This window comes from Misgurnus anguillicaudatus, chromosome 6, assembly GCF_027580225.2.
Source record: "Misgurnus anguillicaudatus chromosome 6, ASM2758022v2, whole genome shotgun sequence".
Lineage (NCBI taxonomy): Eukaryota > Metazoa > Chordata > Actinopteri > Cypriniformes > Cobitidae > Misgurnus > Misgurnus anguillicaudatus.
This window is the reverse complement of record NC_073342.2, coordinates 6,504,051-6,531,955: the sequence shown is the minus strand read 5'-3', so window position 1 is coordinate 6,531,955 and position 27,905 is coordinate 6,504,051. Positions and strand designations below refer to the sequence as shown.

Below are 27,905 nucleotides of genomic sequence, written 5' to 3'. Positions count from 1 at the left end.
TTTTACAGACTGCCAAAAAACACTGAAAGGAGAAGTAAATTGATCGTTCTTGCCAACGTCCACAGACCACAGGTGGGTTGATAAGTTGCTAGGATCACAATCAAACAGAGATTTTACTTTCTACTTAAAAGTATTTTTTCAAGTAATTGTATTTTATCCGTGTTTTTCTTTGGAAAACATACATTCCAAAGCGTATTATCATAATTTTTACTCTATTACATTTCATAAATAATATGTGTTTGTTTTAATTACATTTAATATTTAAGTAAATTAACGTAGGCTACTTTTACTCAAGTAAAAGTATACAATTTTGATGTAATTAGTTATTAAATAAATTTTTCCCAATACAAACATCCTAATAAAGCAAAGATGCTTGGAAAATGTAACTAATGTAACTAAGTATTGTCCACCTCTGCTATCAAGTCCAACTAAATTGTATTTAAGTTGATAATAGTCAGTTTTACTGCCATTTTCGCAGCAGTCACTATGAAAACCAGCCATTTTGTTGAACGTTTGCCACTCAACAGGGCGAGTTCTGGCATGGTCACGTGCACTCTAAAAATGTCTGGGTTATTTTTAACCCATAATGGGTAAATATTGGACAGAACACGTGCTGAGTTACAAATTGACCCAATGCAGGGTTATTTTAACCCAACTGCTGGGTTATTATACCCCATGGTTGCATAACAACCACCCAACATTGGGTAATTTTTAACCCAGCACGGGGTAATTTTTAACCCAGCCATTTTTTAACCCAGTGTGAAAAAGTGACGTCAATGCATACCCTCCATTTATGAAATGTGGTTGTAGACAGTGAAGTATCAGGCTATCAACAGAATTTTACTTTACTTTCTGGACTTATCACTCTCGAATCCTGTTGTAGACTACAGGAAATGGATCAGTCGAGTCACTTTTATAACCCCCTTTAAATTAGATGCGTTCAGAAATGGTATAACCCCCGCGTAGCACATGAAGCAAAGCCATTACTCCATAAATTCTCTCTCTCTCTCTCTCTCTCTCTCTCTCTCTCTCTCTCGCACGCGCTCGCTGAAAAGAAGGCATTTTGGGAATGAGGAGCTGAACAGACTCGGCTGCTGAGGATACGAGACTGTAATGAACCTGTTCGGAAGTAAACATCACAGCGTTCAGTGTAAGTCTAAATCTTTCTGCACGAGACATTTTCTGTATGGGAAAGTTAATGTGTTTACGGATTAGTTAGTTGAATGTATGACATAATAATAGTATATTTCATATAATGCATCTAAACCCTACTCAAATATTTTGTCTATTTCAAATTATAATAAATTTATCATAGTATAATAACTATTTTATTTCATCTTTACTTCTTTCTTTATTATAATATTTAAAAAAAAATATGATATACTGTATGTTTGAATTCATGTCATAAAAATCAATAAATGTCTCTAGGTTACACTGCAAAAAATGACTTTCTTAGTATTTTTGTCTTGTTTTTAGATAAAATATATTAAATATTTTTGTCTTGTTTTCGGTACAAAATTCTTAAATAAAGATGTTTTTTCTAGATGAGCAAAATGACCGAAAATAAGTCTAGTTTTAAGAAAAAATATAAAAAATTTAAGTGAATTTGTGCTTAAAACAAGCAAAAATATCTGCCAATGGGGTGAGAAATTTTTTCTTGAATTAAACCTTTAAGAAAAACGTAAACATATTTTTTTTTCTCACATCATTGGCAGATATTTTTGCTTGTTTTAAGCACAAATTCACTTAAATTTGTTAAAAACTAGACTTATTTTCGGTAATTTTGCTCATCAAGAAAATACATCTTGATTTAAGAATTTTGTACCGAAAACAAGACAAAAATATTAAGTAAGAAAGTCATTATTTGCAGTGTATATTTTATCCTAAAATCTAAAAGAAAAATGAAGTTCTATGTTGCAAGAAAAGTTATAAGAACCATTCTGTTTTTCATAGCGTGTATAAAATAATTGAATGTTTAAGACTGTAAACTTCTTTGCATTATGAAAAACATGTAAGGAAATGCATCCTTAGACATCTAAGGAGTTTAATTGTCATAAAAATAAATCTTAATGACTTAACGTTAAATTGCCTTTATTTTCTTCAATATATTTTATAAATGTATTTTTTGTCAGGGATGAAATAGGACAAATTAATGTATATTCTTAAGCTACACCTGACTGAATCAACCTTCTGTTTTAAGGCATTTAGAAAGATCAGAACTGGCAAAAGTCTTCAAACTTGATTAATTGTTGTTGTTAATAATGATAAATCTTACACTTTAAAAACTTTAGTGGTATACTGCAGACCTGCCTCTCAGATAGAAACACACACACACGCACACATAGACACCAGGTATTTTATTATAGTCATTACTTGTTAAATGGCCTATATCACTAGGACAATGATGTTTTCTTAGTGAAAGTGCACTGAATAGTGTTCACTGTGGGACAGAGATATTAATCTTAAAAACACAGGTGATTAACCCAAACCAAAGAACAGATGTTAGGTAATAATGGCATTTATATACATACCGACAGTGATAGAATATAGCCCATTTCTTATAATGTATACCGACAATTTCCTTTGCCGTGATTTATTAGTTTTTCCTTTTTAACACTCTGATTTTGTGAAGTTTATGCATGTTCAAATGCCGAGATTCAGTAATATTTCTGTCCGAAAAAAGGTACAAAAGCTGTCACTGGCATGGTACCCAAGTACTATATAGGTAAACAACACTAATAATGCTAACGCACACACAAACTTTGAGGTACTAATATGCACCCTTTAGATACAGCTTTGTACCCGGAGTGTACTAAATATAAACGCGCGATGAAGTGTATGTCACTGTGACAGAAGGATTGTTGTATTATTGAGATCTTCACACGTTACTTTGTCTTTTTTATTTAGACGAGAGCATGACGGGGGTATTGAGACTCACCAAACATAAACCTGGTGTGAAGGGTTCTCGCAGTGAGCCTTACAGGTACCTCCATACACCCACATAAATTCATTTAGTAAGACTTACAAGACCTCATTTGGCCTTCTGCATACAGTCTGGTAAATCCAAAACAAAATTAAACTGATAGGAATTGGTACTATGAAAGTGAATTTTACAAAGCATAAAATGCTAAAAAACAGAAATGACAACCCACCCCTTAACTCCAAAAACTTCAAATGAACTTTAAATGAATTAGCCACCTTGTAAAATACATAGGATTTGGTGTTTTCCCAAAAATCTCTGGAAAATCTGGTACTCTGTCATGCAGGTATAGGAATAGAAGAAAACATTTGTGGAGATGATGAAGAGGAATTATAGGAGAATGATCTTTTTTTGTGTGTTTAGCTTTAAAATAGCCTATAAACAGTGAGCATTCAAAGGTCGCTCAGTCATATCTTCTTTATGTTTTGCTTACCAATAAGACAGTCGACCATTCTCAAAAGCTTGCAGCCAAAAGAGTCAACCATTATTATTTATTCAGTGATCAAATTTTGTCATGTGACCTTATCTTCCCACGTGAGAAGATCTGTTACTGATGTTCTGGGATTGCTCCCGTAAAGAGGACCTAACATTGCCGTAAATTCACGGAACGCATCCTGTGTGAAACATTGCGTAAGGTGCATGCCGTAGTGAGGACGTGCGTGTCATCGAATGAGTGTGTACTTTTCTTCTTTGTTGTGTATAATCTTTTCTAAAAGGAAAACAGTTGAGTGTCGCTATAATTGTTCACAGGTTAATATCCTTTATTCTTGCAATGTACACTTGGTTTTAGTTGTTAGTATGTTTTGTTTTGCAAAGGTTTTATTTATTTATTTTATTACTCTTTCTTAGTAGTTACACTCAGTGCTGGTCCTTCCTATACGCAAATTACGCAATTTGCGTAGGGCCCCCGTACCACTAGGGGACCCACTTGATCTCAAAATAATTTAAATACCATTATACCAAATCAAAATAATTATTTTGTTTAATGTAAACGATACTATAATTTCATAATTTGCAAATATGCAGATTCATGCGGGTTTTTGAAAAATACTTAATGATTTATTTATTTACTGATATGTCCTCGGACAACATGCAGGCTGTTTACCAATCCGAAGGCTGCAGCCTTCAGAGGTCGCATTGGTAGGCTGTATACGTAAAAAAAAAAACGTATTTCAGAATATTAACAATTATAAAGTTGACTATTATTCCTAGTAATGGTAAACTACTATAATATGCTTAATAAAATGCTCACTTAACTTAAATAAAGCAAGCTGATGACGTACATGCAGCGTGCATATGTGACCACCGGAGGCTGCAGCCTTCGGATTGAGAAACAGTTGCAGTGCATGATGACCCATATGCCCACCGTGGCTTCAAAACGGAGCTATCTGTCTAAAAAGGGAGGGGGGCATGAAGCAAGGGAACAAGAGGAAGGTATGTGTTTGTAATATTTTAAAGTCTTGTTAGTATTGCCAAACAAAGCAGTGTAATATTTTCAAAATAATACAGATTGCAAATTTCCAAATTGTTTCGTTTGCCCTTTATGATAAGTAATTTTCAGTAATTAAAGGAATATTCCATTTTCTTAAAAGAAAAATCCAGATTATTTACTCACCACCATGTCATCCAAAATGTTGATGTCTTTCTTTGTTCAGTCGACAAGAAATTATGTTTTTTTGAGGAAAACATTGCAGGATTTTTCTGGTTTTGATGGACTTTGATGGGCACCGGCATTTGATACTTGACTCAACACGTAACAGTCCCTTTCAACGGAGTTTCAAAGGACTATAAACGATCCCAAACGAGGCATAAGGGTCTTATCTAGCAAAACAATTGTCATTTTTGACAAGAAAAATAACAAATATATCTTACATACTTTTGGACCACGGCTTCTCGTCTAGATCCGGTCCAGCGGGACCTAACGTAAATGCGTAGTGACGTAGGGAGGTCACGTGTTACATATATAAAACGCACATTTGCGGACCATTGTAAACAATAAACTGACACAAAGACATTCATTAGTATCAGTTGACATACAACAACGTAGGAACGGTCCTCTTTTAACACACTTGTAAACACTGGGGCGGAGTTTCGCATTCGTCTACTGTGACCTCTTGACATCATGACGTATTGCGTCGGGTCACGCTGGCGCATCACGACCGGATCTAGACGAGAAGTTGTGCGTGCTTTAAAAGTGTATATTTGTTATTTTTATTGTCAAAAATGACAATCGTTTTGCTAGATAAGACCCTTATGCCTCGTTTGGGATTGTTTATAGTCCTTTGAAACTCAGTTGAAAAAAACTGTTAAGTGTTGAGTTAAGTATTAAGTGTTGGTGTCTATTAAAGTCCATTAAAATGAGAAAAATCTTGCAATGTTTTCCTCAAAAAACATAATTTCTTCTGGACTGAACAAAGAAAAACATCAACATTTTGGATGACATGGTGGTGAGTAAATTATCTGGATTTTTCTTTTAAGAAAATTGAATATTCCTTTAAGTAATCATTTATGTTACTTAATAAAGTTAAACACATTTATGCACTTTAATGTGTTTGTCTTTCAGTATGTTTAGGTTTGGTAAATAGGTCATTTTTAACTCTTACTGCATTAGCATTATGCATGTATATTTAATTTGATCCATTAAAGTAATTTAAATTTAAATCAGGTTTATTTTAGTGCGTCTCACAACACATTTCAAATAAAAACAGCTTTACAGTAAATGCATGTTTCATGTTATAGTCAGCAAGTATTCATTTATCAGTCAGAGGTGAGTGTCAAAGCAATGTCCATAGCAATAATATACAGCACTGGTTACCCTATAAAATGCTTGTGTGTTATTTTCAACCCAGCGCTGGGTCAAAAATGGACAAACCCAACCTGTTGGGTTGTATTTTAACCTATGCTGGGTTATTTCAAACTCAAAATGAATAGATTAATTTTACCCAGCAGCTGAGTTTGTCCTTTTTGACCAAACACTGATTTGAAAATAACCCAACCTCAAGATTCAGTGCCGCAAACTTTTGAAAAGCTCTTCATCAAAGATGCAGATTATATCAACCGTGGAGCTTGTAAATATGACATATTATCTAGTTGCACTATTTTAATAAACACTTCTATATTGTCATATGAGTTGGAGGATATGTTCGGGGATTGTGTAAATCCAGAATGGAACTCACGATTTTAGTTCTGAACAACTACAACATTTGAGACAACAGGTCCAGATCTTATATTTGTATGTGTGCGTGAGCATTATTAGTTCTGTTTGCTGTGACTATTATTATTCATCATATGCAGATATGTACAGTATAACGACAGAGACTACAAACCCTCGTATCAATCTTTGTGTACATCCCGAGAAAAAAAACACAAGATCAGAATGATTTGGACTTATTTGACCAGTAAGAAATAATCAGTAACACCCTAGCAACCACCCACAATGCCCTGGCAACAACCTACTACGCCAAATGCAATCTGCAAAAGTAACTGCATCTGAAAAAGTAAAATTGTACTTTTGATGAAAATTGTTAAGTTAAAGAAAGTCTAGCAATCACTCAGAAGGCACAAAATATTTTGACAAGCTAAAAATAATCAGAGTTTTTACATTTAGTCCCTGGGACCCCACAACACTGCCTGTGATAATCCAGCTAAAGTCATTTTTTGTGATTTACTGTTTTCTATCATCCTGCATAATGTAGAGAACATTCAGTAAAAATATAATCTTGATATCTTTAATATTGACTGAATAAGGTCATGTCAAAGATCGAAACCAGTGAGTGAAATTTCTTAAAGTGATAGTTTACCTGAAAATGTAAATTCTGTCATCATTTACTCACTCTCATGTTGTTACAAACCTGCAAAATGTCTTTGTTCTGATAAACACAAAGGAAGATATTTCGAGGAATGTTTGAAACCGATCAGAAGCCCCATTCACTTCCATAGTATTGTTTTTCCTACTATGGAAGTGAATGGGGCTTCTGATCGGTTTGGTTACAAAAATTTCTCAAAATATATAAATCGTCTTTCCTATTGGTCAACAGAACAAAGAAATTCATGCAGGTTTATAACAACATGAGAGTGAGTAAATGGGTGAACTATCTCTTTAATCTCAATATTAGATCACAGACAAGGTCACAAATCTCACAAACATTGGAAATTATGAAACAATTCAGACCAGCTGTGATCTCATACTGCAGCAATCACATTTCTATCAGAATATGTAAAGATAAAGATGAAAATATTTATAAAACAGAGATCTGGCTGTTTATTGAGGCACGGATTACACAAAAGCTGAATTGAATGTCCTGCATCCACCTCTTACCCATAATGCACACATTTAAAAGGTACAAGATTTAAGTTAATATTATTCATTGAATGCTGGTCATCTTGCTCGTCCCATTCCCTCCTCCTTTCACTTTTCACTGTTGTTCCTCTCTTTCCTGCATCAATACTGCTGTTTCACAGTTCATTTAACCTCATTTACCTACCCAAGCATCCAACCAGCACTTAAACACAAACACACACACACATACAGAGAGACGTTATAAAGGCAGCTTTATCAGTCATTTGTGCTGAAATCGACTGGCATCTTTCTGGCTCGGGGCTCTGTGTGACTGACACAGCTGTTGTGCTTATTTGCCTCTTGTTAAGTGTTTTCACACATCAGGAACTTTGTTCTCTATTTCAATCTCATCAGAGGATCTGACGTCTCATTGGTTATTGCCTGCGGCCAGATTCAGAAGAGGGCTGTTGTTACCGCATTAGCGAGCACTGCATTTAAAACACCTCCCATAAGACTTTGCCTCACGATCCAAAGAGAAACCGCACAGGACGGCTGAAGTCCGAATTTAAAGATACTCGAACAGTCTTTTATGTTGATCATCATTTAAAAGCAACATTCTTTTAGTCAACAAATTGCTAGGGTGTCACGGTGGTTACCAGGTGTTTGCTTGCGAGGTCATGAGTGGTTTTTAGCCCATTCCTCATGTTGAAATTGGTGGTCATTGTGTTTCTGTGTGTTTTATTTGTACAGCATGCTGCAGTGCGATTTCTATCATCTTATAAAATCATTTTTGTTGGCCATGACACAAGTTATTAAAAGTCATCAGGATGCACAAACACAGCAAGGTGTTGCAAAGAGAGCTCGCATGTAGTTCACATAAACGTAAACGAAAAAACGGTCTTTCTTTTACTATATATGATGAAGCACCACTGTTTAGGAACTAAGATCATAGAAATCATCACAAATGTTTCACAATGGCCAGCTTTCATCCGAGACAGCTGAAAATCGAGCGGTGTGAACCTGGTTTAAGGTGTACCAAACCTTTACTGTAAACTCACTTTAAACCGGTAAATTACCGTAGATTTAAATTTATGATTTTTACTGGCAACATTTTGTTCAAAGTTAAATGAACATGAAACATTTACAAGTCTTTGTCTTTACAGAGTAAAACAAAAAAACAGCATCAAGCAAAACATTCTGGGAAACAAAATCTGACGCAAAAAAAAAAGAAAAAGGTTGATGATGATTTCTGGTTCCCAGAATGCTTTGCATGAGGCTGTTATTGTATAGTTTTATTCTGTAAAGATAAAGACTTGTTAATATTTAAAATGTATTTAACTTTAAACAAACTCTTGCCAGTAAATAACATACATTTAAATCTACGGTAAATTATCGGCAACCCAGCTGCAATAACATTGTAATTTTTACGTTTGCCAGTAACTTACTGTAGATTTAAATGAATGTTATTTACTGGCAACAGTTTGTTAAAAGTTAAATTAACATTAATTATGAAGTCTTTGGGCCCTATTTTAAAAATCTAAGCGCATTATCTAAATGGGCGTGTCCGAATCCACTTTTGCTAATTTAACGACAGGAAAAATGGTTTGTTAGCTATAGGGTTGTTCCTATTCTCATTATGAGTAATGGGTGTGTTTTGGCGTAACATGCAATAAACCAATGAGAGTCTCATCTCTCATCCCCTTTAAAAGCCTGTTGCGCTGGCGCTATGTCTAATCCCTATTTAGATGACGGACTTTGTAAACTGAAAAACTAAGCAAGAAGAAGATCCCCAGTTTACTGATTCTTGAGAGTCGGGACAAAACATGTCCCATTTAGAAAAGTCTAATTTATAGCAAAATTTAAGAAATTCATCATGATTGACATAATTACAAAGTTAAATCTATAGGATTTGTATATGCCAATCTGATTTTTAGAATAAACTTTTTTATTTTGGGGGGGATTTTTTTTTTAAATGTGTGGTCTGTGGTTAGAAGGTCCATGTTATTGCACTTGTCCTCAGCAAGAGGTCACAATATTAATCATCCCAAAAAACTTTAAAAAAGCTCTACAATTGTGAAAACATATATATCCAATAAAAAATAAGGGGCATAAATATAAAAAACAATGCATGAAGTGAACATCAAACAATATTTTCCATAAAAATCTACCTATTAAAGTTGTGTCCTCAGTTTCTGTCAACTCCGTCAGATTTTTTTAATAAAGCTATTTAAATCAGGAAATTCAGTTCAGCTATATCCCTGAGGACCCATTTTCATCTCCCTGCCTGTGGTGAGTGCAGCACTACCACACATTCTCTGTTATGTTTACATTTGTTATATATATTAAACAAACAATGTGAATATTCCTATGGTCACAGCTGTACCATGTCAACACCATCTTTCTGTTAAGATACTTTTTTTAAACCATAGTGGATTGAATTTAAGCATTATAGTGAGGTTATTGGGACAGCTAGCAACTGAGGAAAAAGTACCTAGCTGCAGTGTACAATACATGTTTATGAGGGAAAATACATGCCCTTATGTCAACTCCGTCAGACGTCAACTCCGTCAGGTTCTCCTGACGGAGTTGACCTGTAACCTGATGGAGTTGACAAATCCACCAATAACCTCTTAATGTGCGATTATAATATTATTTGTGAATAAAGTGAAGGATGAAACCGTTATTTCGGGTTTTATTTACACATAAATGCACATATAACATGCATTACATTATTTAACCATACGCATCTGACTTATAAAGAAAAGGCAGGCAGTGGTCTGCTTGTTATTGTGTAACATGTAACTTATATATATATATATATATATATATATATATATATACACACTCACCGGCCACTTTATTATATACACCTTATTAGTACCGGGTTGGACCCCCTTTTGCTTTCAGAACTGCCTTAATCCTTCGTGGCACAGATTCAACAAGGTACTGGAAACATTCCTCAGAGATTTTGGTCCATATTGCCATGATAACATCACGCAGTTGTTGCACATTTGTCAGCTACACATCCAGGGCATGAAGCTCCCGTTCCACCACATCCCAAAGATGCTCTATTGGGTTGAGATCTGGTGACTGTGGTGGCCATTTGAGTACAGTGAACTCTTTGTCATGTTCAAGAAACCAGTCTTAGATGATTTGCACTTTATGACATGGCACGTTATCCTGCTGGAAGTAGCCATCGGAGGATGGGTACACTGTGGTCATAAAGGGATGAACATGGTCAGAAACAATACACGATGCTCAATTGGTACTAATGGGTTTTCCAATCTTCTATTGTCCAATTTTGGTGAGCTTGTGTGAGTTTTAGCCTTAGTTTCCTGTTCTTAGCTGTCAGGAGTGGCACCCGGTGTGGTCTTCTGCTGCTGCAGCCCATCCGCCTCAAGGTTCGACGTGTTGTGTGTTCAGAGATGCTCTTCTGAATAACTTGGTTGTAACAAGTGGTTATTTGAGTAACTGTTTCCTTTCTATCAGCTCGAACCAGGCTGGACATTCTTTTCTGACCTTTGGCATCAACAACGCATTTGCACCCACAAAACTGCCACTCACTGGATATTTTCTCTTTTTTAGACCATTCTCTGTAAACCATAGAGATGGATGTGTGTGAATTTCCATGTAGATCAGCAGTTTCTGAAATACTCAGACCAGCCTGTTTGGCACCAACAACCATGCCACTTTCAAAGTCACTTAAATCACTGTTCTTCCCCATTCTGACGCTCGGTTTGAACTGCAGCAGATCGTCTTGACCATGTCTACATGCCTAAATGCATTGAGTTGCTGCCATGTTATTGGCTGATTAGAAATTTGCATTAACGCGCAGTTGGACAGGTGTACCTAATAAAGTGGCCGGTGAGTGTGTATATATATGTATATATATGATGCAGAGCAGTCATACATCCAACACACCCAAACACACACACATGTGAAATGAAAAAAGAGGCGGAGGAGGGCACCTGGTTTCCCTTATTGTTCTTTTTTTGGATGGTGTATGTGCAAAATCTTTATTATAGTTTGCTTTACAGTAAGTTCAATACTCTAATAACAATGAGTAGTTTTAGTAGTAGTGTTTGAAGAGCACATCTGTTCAATAATCAGCAATGCACACATATTTTTTGTCAACACCATCAGTTTTTTGTCAACACCGTCAGATTTTCTGTCAACACCGTCAGATTTTCCAACAGCGTTGGATGTATTTTTTGTTAATCTTTTGGGGAAAAAATATTCTTTTTTCAGTTTATGTTGTTTTTGTAATAAAGGACCATCTGGTCTACCATCTCTTATGTTTTATTTATTTAAGGAAATTGTTTTTACAATATTAAAGTTAAAATCAATGTTTGCAAATGCTAATATTTAGAAATCTGAGTTTTCAGAATAGTGTGGAATTACAACCTAAGTTTATATATTGTATTTTTTTACATATCAGAGTAACTAAACACTGTAACAATATACTTGAGAACTTTAGATTCTGGTTGGATTGAAAGAATTTAAATTTTATACTTTTTAGTGTGTCTGATGGAGTTGATAAAAATCCAGTTCTGAAGGGAAACATGTTTATTTTTTAAAAATGTGTTTTTATTTAAAACCTGTTCCTTTACATGGTTAAATAGCTAAGACCTTTCTCTGCAGAAACATATAACTTTAATTGATATAGTGTGTATTTTAAAAAACAGATTTTTAAAACCTGTTTTGTCCCGACTCTCAAGAATCAGTGAATGTCAAATAATTGTGTTGTTTTTCACTTATATTGAAATTGTTATTTTTTTAATTAAAACCTTTAAAAGCCGTTTTCTTTTAGTCATGGAAGTAAAAATAGCAGGCTTTTAATTGCTTTAAATGTATGGCTATTCGATATCATCAGAAAATAATTTACAAGTACGTAAGAAAAGGTTTGTACTCCAAAAATACTTTGTTTGTAACAAACAGGAGATAAAGAATTTACAAACGTGCGAAGAGTCGTTTCAGCACTCGGACAGCGCCATGAGATTTTTTTCTTTAATCTTTCATATTTAAAAGCTTTTTTTGTGATAAGCAAACCCGCGTTGTCGTCCCGTTTATAGACGCATATTTCTAATGCGCTCATTAAATAACAAAAACAATATTGCACCATTGACTTTAGACTTTAGACCAGGTTTTAGTTGGTCAAAGGCATAGTCTATTTTAGTTGCCTCAAAATAACAATTCGCCTGATTTTTAGATCAGAACGACCATGTGCGCAAAAATTGGCGCAAATGCATTTGCTATTTAAACAATGTGGCGCTAAACGTAAAAATGATCATTGCGCTGGGTTGAAACTAGCAAAAGACACTTGCGTCGCACATTGCGCTGCATTGCGCCAGGTGTATAATAGAGCCCATAATCTTTACAGAATAAAACTATAAAATAACAACCTCATGCAAAGCATTCTGGGAACCAGAAATCCTCATCAACCTTTTTTCCGTTTTTTTTTCCTTCAGATTTTGGTTCCCAGAATGCTTTGCATGAGGCTGTCATTTTATAGTTTTATTCTGTAAAGAGAAAGACTTGTTAATGTTTATTGTTCATTTAACTTTGCACAAACTGTTGCCAGTAAATAACATACAGTTTAATTTACAGTAAGTTACTGGTAAACAGCTGCAGTAATACTGTAATTTCTACAAATGTTTTTACAGTGCTGGTATGCGGTTGTTCTAGGTGGTTGCTTGCACAGGTCCACGCAGATGTGTCACAGATGATATCTTGTCTCTAGACATTTCTCTCCTCAATGCATATATTTATTAAATATTGATAATCTACGAGATCTGTTTTGTTGCCGTCAGGGAAAAATCATAAATCTGATCATTTAGAAAAGCATGCCATATATTTTGAGATTTTTTTAAACGGTGCATGATAAATTCTCTGATCTGCAGCTCGAAACGGGTTATTTTAAAAGTAACATGACAATATCGCTTAAATCTGTTTATCCTGCGGCTTGGATCTGTGCTCTGACCCGATCTGATCCCATTGCAGTCTAATGTATTTCTTCCTTAATCACTGTACAGGGGCCCTCTTAGGCAAAAGTAAATCATTCCTTCCTATCTGTGGATCAGAGAATCTATCTGGCTGTGTTGAATTCATGGGGAACTGTCAGGAACATAAAACACTTAAAGGGATACTTCACCGATTTAGCATTCAGCTTTGTATCTGTAGAAACCCGGCAGTATTACTGAATGACCATGTTTCCCTCCATCATTTCCCCCTGAGAGGAGAGATATCTGCATTTTGGTTCTGCAAAAAAGTCCTCCGATGATGCAAAAATCGTCATATTACATCATCGGAGGACTTTTTTGCAGAACCAAAATGCAGATATCTCTCCTCTCAGGGGGAAATGAGGGAGGGAAACATGGTCATTCAGTAATACTGCCGAGTTTCTACAGATACAAAGCTGAATGCTAAATCGGTGAAGTATCCCTTTAAACAGGGCCAATATACTTTATTAACAGCAACATAATAGGAAAGAAAAACGCACATGTGATCACGAAAGTAGCTCTGATTGGTAAAAAAGTGAACCACTTATATACTTTCAATTTGTTTGTTTGCTTTCTTATTTGTTTATTTATTCATTCATTTATTTATTTCTGGACTGAGTGTTTTATTATAAATATATTTTAAGGCAGTGGTCTCCAACAGTGTCCCCGCCAAAGCACATTCTATTAATAGCCTCAATTTTAATATTTATTTATTACATATTGTTTATATTAGCTTGGCTTCTTTTAAATGGACTGCATTTATATAGCGCTTTCATAGAACCAATGGCCATCCAAAGCAATTTTGCCTCACATTCACCTATTCACTCACTTATTCATACACCGACAGCAGTGTTAGCCACGCAAAGCACCATACAGCTTGTCGGAAGCAGCTGGGGTTAGGTGTCTTGCTCAAGGACACCTCGACACTTGGTCAGGTGGAGCCGGGGGGTTTGAACCACCAACCTTCTGGTTTGTAGACAACCTACTTGAATGAACCACTGAGCCACCATTTAAGTATGTTCCCATTTTAAACAACGATAAAACATATAAGTAAAATTAAATTAAATCACCAAGTAAAACAAAACTTTTTGAGTAGACTACATCACAAACGTAGCCCTCCAGTAGATTGTTTAATCCAGTGGTAGCCCTTTTACATGAAAAGGTTGGAGGCCCCTGTTTTGTTTGCAGTTTTTGAATATCGATGACAACATTGTTTAAATATTCACACAGATACAAAAAAAAACTACTCTGGGTTTAAATGCTGGGTTCTTTTCAAGCCAGTGTTGGGTCAAAAAGACACAAACCCAGCTGTTGGGTTAAATTAACCCAGAAAATGTTTATATTTGATCTAGGAATGGGTTAAAACAATTATAAGTCAACGAGCTGGGTTGGTCCATTTTTGACCCAAACTGGGTTAAAAATAACCCAGCATTTTTTGGTGTGTACTAAAAACGCTGTATTATACATATGAGCCCAGCCACACGATGAACAAATTAACGTTTTTGCGACATTTTCAGGCCCCCAAAAGAGACAAAAAAGAAGTTGTGTTCACTTTAAAAAACTTCAATCCATTGTTGGGTCAAATATAATTATTTGTTTCAAAACAAAAAAAAAGTTACTTTTCATTCTTAGAAGTACATAAGCAAAGCTCAGTATGAATGTTAAATGTGTTGCGGAGTGGCAGCCGGTGACTTCTTTTTTTTGAGGGCACGTGATGCGAAGTTCGTCACAACATGTATGTAGCCCGTCATGTGTGTGGTTCTTCATTTGCGCCCCTTGGAAGAGCAGTCACCAGTCGTCACTGGTGCTGCCTAATACTTTACCAGTAGTAATGCTATTTATAATAAGTTATAATTTATGATCCCTCAAGTCATACAACAAGGTTTGTTAATGCATGATCCAAATGCAACGACATTTCTTTGTACAATCCAGTGCAGTATGTTGACTCAGCAGTGCACTTCAGCTGTGGGGTTTGTCATCATTTTCTTGTAAATCTGAAATGGTCCTGTTTTGACTTTTAACTGTGCTGAAATAGCAAGATTTTTTCCTCAAGGCTATTAACCTCCATCCAACTCCCATTATCCCAATTCATTTCTCCGAACATTTCTTCCGCAGTCTGAACGCTCAATCCGAATTCGCGTAAGCAAAAAAACATGACAGAAACGTGAAGGACAAGCAGGCAGTTTCACTCAACACAAAACCTCATCTGATTTAGGCTACAGCACGTCCCAGTAGCCCATCATCTGCATTCAGTAAATTTGCCCTGGTGTAGTATTTCACACCCAATGTGTCCGGTGGCATTTACACAGCAGGTTTAATACACAACAAACAGATGTGCTAATGATGCAGCACACAATTTCAATCGGCTAAAACTATAAAGCAGAATGGTCCATCATGCCAATTCAACGCTTTTTATTAAGCTAAAACCTCATAAAATGTGAAACCAATGGACAATGTCTTCATAGCCCAGGTCTAGTTTCTAGAATTTATTCAACGTCCAGCAAATCCATCTTTGTATAAAAGTAGATTTTTTGTCTAGATGCACACGAGGTGCATCTGATAAAACTGCATACAGTGAAGCGTTTGATTCAGATGCGTCTCCGGTTCGGCTTTCTGTGAGTCACCAGACAGCAACTGAACTCTAGATAATGAAGCTTGACTGAAAGATCAGCTTGTCACTTTAGAAGAAAATCTCATTAGTTTTAAGAGACCCCTCTGTGTGTCGTGCGATCCCATTTCCTGAGCACCGAGAGAGAGATGGGAGAACAGCAGGAAAGCGTATTAGAGTTTTTACAATGTGCAGTTTTGGTTGGAGCTGTGGCATAGCGGTTAGCACGTGGGTTATGCCAGGGTGCTTCATCCTAGCCTGTTACGTGTTCCAACCATTTTCTTTCTCTCCCAAATATTTTTATTAAGACAGGTAAAGGGCTGTGAAGTGAACATATGATACATACAAAATACTGAAACCATGATTTTTTTTAAACAATTTGTACATTCAGACAGCTATCACCAGTGGCGGCCAGCGACTTCTTTTATCGAGGGCGCACGATGCAAAGTTCATCGCAACATGTATGTAGCCCGTCATGTGCATCACGTGTCTTGTTTAGTGTTACTGAAAATTTGTAATTAGTTACAGTTACTAGTTACTTATTTTAAAAGTAATTGAATTACTCTAGCAGTTACTGTATATCAAAAATAATTAGTTACTAGGGAAACTTTTGAGTTACTTTTATTTCTGCTTTTTAAATGTAAATATGAATAGTATTGAACAGTCAAACATAAAAAAATTTATACTTAACATTTATTATTACAATTATTATTATTATTATTATTATTATTATTATTATTCAAATTATAGGCTGTGGGCTACAGTAGGCGTGGCTCTTTTGTTAGTTCAGTTATGTACTGCATTATTTATATATCACATACTGTAGATGCCTACTGTATTTTGCTTTAGATTCAGCCTTTGAATATTTTATTAGAAATTATCTTAATATGTAAGCTTACTTTATTTATGTATATCATTTAGACCAGACAAATATTCTGTATGTTTAAATTGAAAATATATAATGTGTTAAAATTGTGTGCTGTCTCTTTAAGAATTTGGGGACTGTAAAGCTTGCGGTAGTGCGCAATATCGTGGAATACAGTGGCGTCGCACAGTTTTCTTTACCGCATCTGTGATATTTAAGATTTAAGATCATATACTGTTTGTATATTTTTTATGTTTGATTTAAATGATAAACAAGATTAAATAAATATATTTTCATTCCCTGTGTCATTTGACTTTATTTATTATGACCCAACTTGTATACTTAAATGTTCTGATTTCTTTGTATGAATTCAATATTTGGCTTGATGGCTACATCTGGTTGAAATTTTGTGTCAAAAGCCCACTTAGAAATCCCCTTACTGATAAAAATGCTGATTTGTCAAAGACTTATTTTACCCGCTGTATATTCATTGCATTCACTATGATATGCATTCAGTGTATTTAATGCAGCGTGTATTCAGGTTATATCCATGGAAAACTTAAAAAATCTGTAGATTTAAGTGTCCTTCGATGACTATGCACAGCTAAAGGCATTGAAAAATTATTTCAATATTTAATATAAAAAAAAAAACATTTAAAAGGACAGGGATTTCTGGATATGAATGATGGAGGTTTTGTTTTTAAGGAACTCTGTCAGGTTTTCTGTAGGCAAACTAGTTCCTCTAATCAATTTTTTTCTCTTTCTTGCTCCCTATCTTAACTTCTTTTACTAATTGCATGCTCCATCATGCCCCTGACACCAGCAGCAGATTTTTTTCCAGTCTCCTGATATCTCTCTCTGGTCACAAACTAAAGCGTAACTCCCTGGGGCATGATGAGAAACGAATCTTATTTCATAGACACCCCTGCTAATCTTTAAATAAAAGCCTTCCAATTTTCGAAAAAGCTCCTTGTTGCTAAGTTTTGTCGGATGCGTTCGCGGCATGTCGAGGATGTGACAGAACGAATAAAGTTGGAGACGTAGAGCGATCAATAAAGTGCCACAGCAGTAATGCACGTATCATGCCGAGGCTGTGGCTGGCATACATAATTAGCTTTGATGTTTTCAATCGTGGAACAGGATCTAGGCTTGAAACCGACAATAATAACCAAGACTTGTGAATCAGAGTCTGTTTCATTTAGAAAGACTGAATGTTCTGCTAGGAATAGTACAATGACACTTGATTTAATTTTCATTAGTGAGTCTAAATTTCTCTATTAAATCGTGATAAAATGTGTTTGTAAAAAGTAGAAACTGTTTTGTGCTTGGCAAATATTGCATAGCATCAAATATCCTCTGCAATTTAATTACTAGGAGACCTTTTAGGTGACATTTGAACAGTACATTTATTTTATACACTGTATCATCATACAAATATAATTGAAAACATAAAAGTCAGAGATATGAAATTTCAACAGGCCCGAGCACTGAGGAGCAGGCCAGATTGTTTTTGCTCCGTTTAGTATTTTTCTCTGAAATGGATCGCATTTTTGAAGGTCTAAACATGCTCAAAAACTCATGAAAATTTGCACAAGCGTCAGAAGTGGCGAAAATGTACATATAGTATAGGCATCAGAAGTGGGTGTGTAGAAATGGCTTGATAGCACCACCTGTAAAATGTCAAGAGAACATCCCCCCGCTACGAAAAACGTACAGATAAGAAATTTGGTAGGATCATATACCACCCCAGACCCACCCCAAGGAAGTCGGCCATTTTGAATTTTCACTGTGATTTTGTGCAAATTCCAGGCTTCATACTTGAACAAACTCCTCCTAGAGATTTTATCAGATCATCATCATATTTGGTCTGGGTCATCTAAAGGCCTTTTCGATGTTAAATTGTGGAGATCTTGACTTTTTATTCGAGGGTGTGTCCGTGGCGGCCTGACAAATTTTGGCGCTTTACCATGAAACTGGAAGTTTTTCTAACTCAGGGCAGGCATACATGACATATGTCCAGGCATATGTCCAATCTGCCCCACGCTTCACATGTTTGAACAATTTCAATGCCATATTTCAGTTACAGTCATAGCGCCACCTAGAGGGAGCAGGAAATGACATGATTTACGCTATGACTTCTTATAGAGATTTATTCAGATCATCATTATATTTGGTGTATTTTAAGCCCTTTGCGATGATAAATTGCGAAGATCTTGACTTTTGGTTGAAGGGCGTGTCTGTGGTGGCCTGGCAAAGTGTGATCTTTGGCCATGAAACAGGAAGCTGTTGTAATTCAGGCATACATTGTCCGATCTGCCCCAGATTTCACACGTCTGATAAGCGTCCCGGCCTGAACACATCAACATGGAAATTTTCAGATACAGTCATAGCGCCACCTAGTGGGAGCAGGAATTACCATGTTTTATGCTGTGACTTACTGCTCTTAGAGATTTAACTATATAAACATCATTTTTGGTCAGTCCAATCTTAAGGCCTTTTGTGATGATAAATGGCGACGACCTTGACTTTTCGTTAAAGGGCGTGTCCGTGGCAGCCTGGCAAAATATGGCTAAATGAATCACATTTTTGAAGGCCTGAAAAGTCATGAAACATTGCACAAATGTCAAATGTGACAAAAACTTAAATGGGGTATATAGGCTTCAGAAATTGGGGTATAAAAATGGCTCAATAGCCCCCCTTGTACGTTAAACATATGGGTACGAATTGCGGTAGGATCATAAATTACCCCAAGACCTACAAAAAAGTCAAGCCAAGATCTAAACCCCACAGGAAGTCGGCCATTTTGAATTTTCTCTGTAATTTGGGTGCAAATTTAGTCATTTCCAGGTCTCATACTTTAACAAACTTCTCCTAGAGATTTAATCAGATCATAACTATATTTGGTCTGTGTCATCTAAAGGCCTTTGCGATGCTAATTTGCTGAGATCTTGACTTTTCGTTGGAGGGTGTGTCCATGGCGGCCTGCCAAATTTCGGTTTCGCCATGAAACAGGAAGTTGTTCTAACTCAGGCTTAAAATGTTCAATCTGTCCCAGGATTCACATGGTTGATAAGTGTCCTGGCCTGAACACATCAACATAGCATTATTCAGAGACACTCATAGTGCCACCTGGTGGCAGTAGGAAATGTCGTGTTTAAGACTGTGATTTACTGCTCATAGAAATTGAATCAAATAACTTTTAAATGCTATATTGTTAGTATTTTCAAATAAAAGTTCCTACACATTTCTCTCCGTTTTGTTGAATAATATAAAAAGAATACATTACAAATTGGATAAAAAGGGTTTGGGTTTAGGGTAAGGTTTGGTGTAGGGTTAGGGTGATAACATTATCGATAAAATGGTTGAAGGGAAATTATACAGCAATCTTTAAAGGAACAGTTTGTAAAAAATGTATATCAATTAATCATAAAATGGCCCTGATATGTCACTAGACATTAAGAAATAATTTTCATTTCAAATACTTATATCACTGACAACAGTGGTATGACCAGGATATTGTCATTTGAAAAGTGGAGTTGCAGCCCTCAACTGATGTTTATGTTGTCATTTTGTCTATTGGCCACCAGTTGTCTGATTGCAGTACCAGTTTTAGCCACAAGTTTTGTTATTGCAATACCAGTTTTGGCCACAATCCTACATACTGTTCCTTTAAGGTATGAAAAATGTGTAAATGTTTTACATGTTGTAGCTGTAAAAACGTAATAATGCTACGATTAAATGATGCAAATACATCATTCTACCCTTCAGCATCTATTTAACTGTACAAAAAAGTACATTTTGTATTTTTGAAAGTTATGTCTTAATACTACGTATTAACAGTGAGATCAGGTTGGAAAGGTTTCACTGTCATAAAGGAACTTTAATATAATTAACTTAGGGAATGGTCTCCATTTGCAGGGTTTTCGATTACCAGCATGTGCCGATCTCTATGACCATCCCATGTGACTTCACACCTTTTCAAGCACCGTGTTCGTCTCCACCTTCAGCACCCCTGCGGAAAAGCAGAGCGAAACCTCAGAGCAGACACAAGTCCAGGAGCAGAGGAACCCAGAGTAAGATTATAATAATAATAAAATATAAATGTATATAACATTAGTTCCAGTCGTTGATTCCGATTGGTCAAGAGTTGTGTTTTATTTACGATAAAGCACATATGATTATATGTATTTGTGAAACATTCTGATACTGTTCACAATCGATCAGGGACTTTTAATGATTTTACTTCATAAATGTTGCACATAGATATATATATATTTGCTTTAATATTTGTATTGTGTGGTGGTAACCATTTTTTCAAAAGCAGTAAGGTACTTGACCTGTAACACCTGTATTGTATACAGTACAGTACACTCCATGTTTTCCTTATGGTGTTTAGTGTCCTATAGGATTACATATTTAATGTATGTTGCATTTTAAGTAATGTTGTTATTCATCAGCGTGTATATCCATGTGCATGCATGCACCTCTGCTGTCAAACTCCAGATGGTTTCACCATTAAAATCCTCCATTCGCTATGGGACTACTCCCTTCATAATCAAACCTAGCCTATCACCGAAAGCAATTATAGCGAATTAATAGTGCATAACCAATAAGAACTGTTTATAGTGCTTTATTACAAGCCCTAATAGTTTTTACTACCAGCCGATCACAGTAGAATGAGTTTGCCTTTGTAGCTAGGAGGTCAAACCGCTTTTTAATGGCTGGCGCTGAGATGAAATGGCTTTTTTAACCAGCTGGGATTGGAGGGGTGTTTGGGTGGTTGAATTGAAGTTTTCATCATTAAATAAATTACATTAGTAGAGTTGCCGAATGATCTCTGTTTGGCACTTTAGTTTTTAAAGTGTGTGAATAAAGCATACTAAAAAATTGTATTAATCTATTGGCTCCCCGCTGACCAGTTTTAATCACTTCTGTTGATATCAGGTTGATTATAAATTATTACATGATAACCGTTTTATCTCTCTCTGCAGTAAGAATGGAAGAGTTGCTGTGCATTAAGAAGGAGCTGACATTGATTAAATCACAGATAGATGAGCTACTGGACAGCCTGGAGCGGATGGACCCACAAAGCAAAGAGCTGTCAGGTAAAGACTCAAAGCTTCTAACTTTAAAAAAAAAAAAAGAGGGTCTATCGACACACCAAAAGAGCAGACCTGGAGGAGCATTTTCTTGCATTGTCTATGGGAAATTACAACAGGATTGTGCTGGGGATTGTGGGATTAAAAAGGGGGCAAGTGATGAGATCAAAAGTTGTGGCGAAGACAACAGCCACGTTTACATCCAGTTATTGTTATCGACAAAGTGAATATATGAAAAGTGATGTCTCCATTGATGGCGTTTTACTGATAAAATGATGTGTGAGATGATGTCACCCATGACAAAAATAACTGTTGCATATTTGCTGGTAAAGAGACCTTGAGTCGTTTCCATAGTTTACATTTTTTTGTATATTACAAATTATCTACCTTATCGACTTCTTTTTCGAGGGCGCACGACGCGAAGCTCGTCACAACATGTATTTAGTACATCATGTGTGTGGTTTGTCATTTCAAAAAATGTGTTCAGTGCATCAAGTGAACTTATGTGCGTCACGTGTCTTGTCGGAGTGAGTGCCTGTTGCAAATGCGTCTAAAGCGTTTGTGATGAGGGAGACGCTCGCGTTTGTCAGATGCTCGCTTAAAGGAAAACACCACTGTTTTTCGATGTTTTACTGTGTTCTTGCCCCAACTTAGACAAATTAATACATCCCTATCTTTTTTCAATGCTTGCACTTCATCTTTGTACAGGGCGTCATAAATGTGTTAGCATTTAGCCTAGCCCCATTCATTCCTTAGGATCCAAACAGGGATGAATTTAGAAGCCACCAAACACTTCCATGTTTTCCCTATTTAAAGACTGTTATATGAGTAGTTACATGAGTAACACTCCTGACTACTCCCCATCTCGCTCAAATTTCCTTCAAGTATGTATTAATTTGTCTAAGTTAAGGTAAGAACATAGTAAAATATTGAAGACTGTGGTGTTTTCCTTTAATCTCATGTGTAATGAGAGTTTACTGTTAAGGAAGTGTCTTGCGTGTATTTTGTGAACATGAGCGTCTCTTTTATCATAAACCGTGTCGATGCATGTGCAGCAGGCACTTGTTCTGGCGGGACGCGTGATGCATGTGGTTCGCGTGACGCAATGAACACATATTTTGAATTCGTGCCTCTCGGAAGAGAAGTCATCAGCCGCCACCGTTCAGACAGTTTATTGAAATCTGCTAGCTTACTGTTATTTAAATTACACAATTTTCAGATTACAAGTAAAATAACAAAAGACAACATTAAAAAATGGTAAAGGTCTTCAAGGGTCCACTTGGATTTGAAAACACGATGTCCAATCTGGGTTGGTTAAAGCTTTTATGACTAAAGCTCAGCAGGTCATATCCGATTTTTGGGGGTCTCAGAATTTTTAAATAAACATGTTTACCGAATGCTACTGAATGGACCAGATTTAGAGGAAAATTACATTGAGTATTTAAAAGAATAAATCTTTATTAAAATTAAGAATATGTTCTTGTGCCCTTGAGAGGTTGCACGTAATGAAAATCTATCATCTGACACCACATTGATTTAAGTTAAAGATATTTTTTAACAAAAAGTATTTCCAAACTAGTTTTTGCCAGGTATCAACTTTGATTTGATGAAATCATTGTGTCACCAAAATATAACTGATAATAAGCATTTTCACCAGCTATATTGGTTATAAAAAAATTAGCAAAAACACCTTCTATGAAAACATGACTGTGGAAATGATTCAAATTATTATTTTTTGAATACACTTTGGGCTCTATCTTACACCCGGTGCAATGCAGCGCAATGCGCGACGCAAGTGTCTTTTGCTAGTTTCCACCCTGCGCAATTATAATTTTCACGTTTAGCGCCGCGTTGTTTAAATAGCAAATGCATTTGCGCCCATGGGCGTTCTTGTCTGAAAACGAGGTGTGTTCAGGCGCATTGTTGGCGCGTTGCTATTTTGAGGCAACTAAAATAGACTACGCCATTGACCAACAAAAAGCTAGTCTAAAGTTAATGGCGCAATATGTTTTTTTTGTTATTTAAAGAGCGCATTAGTAAAATGCGCCTACACGGACGACAACGCAGGTTAGCTTAACACATGAATGCGCAGCAGCACAAAAACAGTTTAAATATGAAAGATTAAAGGATTGAATGTAAAAGATTATTATTGAGTCCCTTGGACATAAATGAGGATTAATTATGAGACGTTAGAAGGCGCAAAGAGCTGCTTCACCTGTGGCCTGGTAAGTAAATAAATGCTTTGCTTTAAACAAATGCATCTGTTTTTAAATGTTTTTTTTTTAAATGCTACCTCACGGATTTATTGTATATGATGACTCTGTACCTGTGAAAGTGAAAAACAACACAATTATTTAACATTAATCTTAAACTGAGGATCTTCTTCCTCCACTTAGTTTTTCAGTTTACAAAGTCCGTTATCTAAATAGGGACATAGCGCCAGCGCAACTGGCTTTTAAAGGGGATGAGAGCTGAGACTCTCATTGGTTTATTGCACTTAACGCCCAGAATACTCCCATTAATCATAAAAAAATAGGACCAATCCTTTTCGACCATGCGCTCGGCGCACAAACCATTTTTCCCGTCATTAAATTAGCAAAAGTGGATTCGGACACGGCCATTTAGACGTTGCGCTGTGCGCTTTAGACAAGTGCTTAGATCGTTAAAATAGTGCCCTTTGTGTTTTAAATGCACTGTATGTAGTTTTCACCACTAGAGGTCATCATACAAAAACTAAATTGTAGCTTGATGGTGCTGTGAAGGATCATTAAATAATGGGCGTGCAAAATCAGTACAACAGGATTCACAACACAGCAAGCAATTTTGCATTTAAAAACATGTCTAATAGCAGTCCAAACACAGCCCAGGTGTCTAAAACAAGGCAAAATTTGGGCTATCAGTGAAAATTGAATAGACGTCTAACCGTAGCCCAAAAATAAATACAAAAATAAATAAATTAATTCAACCAAACATATTGTAATCATTGTTAACTTTGCTTACATTATATCAGACATCTTGTGGGATATTCAAATTTCAACAAATTCAAATTTATTTTGGCTAGTGGGTTACTCACAGACTATATTTGGTCTATACTATAGACGGTAAAATGACAGTTATTGCTTGCGGAAATTATAGTTATGCATGATGTAACAAAATAAAGTTTTATAACCCTTATGTTGTAACGTAAGCCAACAGAGTGGCTTGATAGAAACAACAATATGATGTAATAGACAATATAGCATACTTCTGCATGTGGCGCTGCACAGATCGATCAAGAGCTACTCGATAGTACCGCTTTTGGATCACTCTTGTGATACTACAATGTCATATAATGATCAGTCTGCGCAGTGTTGCATGAAGTCAAACACATCTTGGATTTCTACCACAGTAAAGGCGGAAACCTGGGATAACGTGGACATTACACCAATGACAGTTGACCCTATGAACAGGGGCGGGACGCGGGAGTGTAAATTCTCTAGATTTAAACTTTGTTGAAAACATTTAGGATCATATAAATACACATTTGAACAAAATATATGACACTGTGCTAGTTTTTTATCTAAATAAAAGCCATATTAATCCATAAAAAACATTGTGCCAGGTCACACAGAACTGTAATCTGTCTTTGTTAGGGTGTAAAAGACAGCTTATCGTCTCGTGTCAGTTTTTCTCTCTCTCTCTCTCTGTGTGTGTGTGTGTGTTAAATCTCAGGTGGAGATGTAGTGTACTCTCCACTGCATGGTTCTGTGAACAGTGTGGACGGGTCATCTCTGAAGACTGACAGAGAGACACAGAGCCCACAGACATCAGACAGCAGTGATGAAGACAGACAGCATGTAAACACACACACACAAGCTCATGTGCAGTTCTTACTCAATGACTGAGGAACAAAGTGATTAATGATGTCTTTATAAGATGTAATTAAATCACTTGTACCAGAAAATCTGTTTGTCCTTTACAAATTTTTACTGGTAAAATACCACAGTAAAGAAATTAAAGGATTATATAATTCAATTCTGTTTAAATGAGTTCCCATGTTAAATGATTGATTTTGATTTTACAGTAGCAATACTAGCCACAGTGTTTGGGTATGAACTCATTTTACTCCCATAGTGCATTATGGTGATTATTATTGTTATTATTACTATTATAAAGACAGACTTTTCTGCTGAAATGCATTAAAAGAGTAAATCATGTCATTCTGATTTAACGTTCCCTTTGAAAAATCTTTGAATGTGAATGTTTAAAGGTGCAGTGTGTAACTTTTAGGAGGATCTTTTGACAGAAATGCAATATAATCTACAAAACTATATTATCAGTGGTGTATAAAGATCTTAAAAATGAACTGTAAGTGTTTAATTACCTTAAAATTAACCGTTTTTATCTACATACAGTCGCGTCCTTGGCCGCCATTTTATTTTTTCGAACTCGACCAGGCTCGACCAATCACATTCTTATTGTACGCCCACGCATGTATCTCAGGAGACAGGAAGTAAACCTAACATTGAATTCGGACATGCCTTGATGCCTTCCTGCCTTGGAAAGCTGGCTCAGAAGGCAGCAATTTAGAGTTTTCGGACGCAGCCTACGTTTACACGTGGGCGGCTACTTCAAAAATGGGCATTTCAACCTCTCCGGTTTCAAAAATAACTTCGGGCACACATGTCAGTTTTCAGAAAAGTGTTCATTGATACGTACCCGTGTATATATGGTGAAACGAGAAACTCAAGACCACGTAAGCCAATCAGAATCCCAAAAACAGCAACCAATCACTTCCTGTTCCTCTTTTGAATAAGGCCGCACTTTTTGACGTAGGTGCGAGCTCTGGCGCATACTGTGACATTGGCTGCCTAAACATCCGTTTGCCTCAGTTTACATGCAACGTGCAACTGAAGATTTTCAAAATCTCCACTTTGGCCGGAGTTTTTAGAAAAGAATCGGTTTCAGAGGCGCAAATGAAGGAAAATGTCTCAGTTTTTCAAAATAACCATGTACTTGTAAACGGCCTGAGCCGTTGATTGCAATTCGCAGTGTCACCACTAGATGCCGCTAAAATCTACACACAGCACCTTTAAATGTTTTAACAATTGTTAAATACCATGTTTGGTGTTTTTTTGCTATAGGTTCATGACTATGAATCAAGTTTACTCTACATGTAGAGACTCATTTCCAGGTAAATGTGCAAACCTGAAACAAACATTGCATAGTTTTAAATACATGGCTGTATCTTTCTCTAAATGTTAGGTTGATGTTTCTAACTGATTCTAATTTTACAGATGAAGTTGTTTTGGTGTAAAGAGATGGAAGACAGGAAGCACAAGGCCAGATGGATAATTTTCACATCATCTATTATATGCTGAAATTATTATCATATAAACTGATCAGGAGCTGAAAGTGTTTCATATACATTAAGTTTAACAGTATTATTAAGAGTTCAGCTGTTACATGTAAATGATGGACTGGTTTTGAATCGTCTGATTATTAAATTTTGCTTTGAGTTCTGCAGCAGCTGTTTAAACAAAGTAAATTTATGATTTTGCAAATAATTTTATGTATTTCCAAGATGTCCACGCACAATGATATGCCATGGGATTACAAATATCCCACAAAAACACAGTTCATTGTACTATGATTGACTGATGTTTAATGACTAATACAGTATAATGTTGATATATTATCATTATGGTTTATATTATAATTTCCGTTAATTGATGGGAATTAAAGCATAAATAGTTGCAACATTTTTTTAAACACTTATTTTACCATTATTTAACAGATATTGTTTAGTAGAACATATATTTTCAAATATATGTAATATTATATTAAAGAAAGTCAAATCATTATCTCTGAAACAGATATGTCATGTTTATATGTAAATATGCAATAATCATATTTAAAGGCAAATGCATACAATGGTTATATGGGTTTTCACCACATGTTTGTTTCTTGTTTCTTATTCATTACTTTTTTGGTAAAATATTACTGTGAAAACGATCATAGAATAGATTGTTTGTATCATTATATTGCATTGATTCAATGTGTTTACCAACAGAAATAAAGACATTGTGCAGTTGA

General features: G+C 35.8%; 1 protein-coding gene across 1 annotated transcript; it reads left to right on the top strand.

Moving 5' to 3' along the window:
• Positions 1 to 1,036: 1,036 nt before the first annotated feature.
• LOC129433295 (uncharacterized) lies at positions 1,037 to 27,905 on the top strand. Its single transcript, XM_055191889.2, has 7 exons — positions 1,037 to 1,150; positions 2,908 to 2,983; positions 20,650 to 20,804; positions 21,723 to 21,836; positions 25,542 to 25,666; positions 26,954 to 27,003; positions 27,107 to 27,905. Exons 1-6 carry the CDS (start codon positions 1,114 to 1,116, stop codon positions 26,987 to 26,989), a joined length of 543 nt encoding a protein of 180 aa, XP_055047864.2. The 5' UTR covers positions 1,037 to 1,113; the 3' UTR covers positions 26,990 to 27,003; positions 27,107 to 27,905.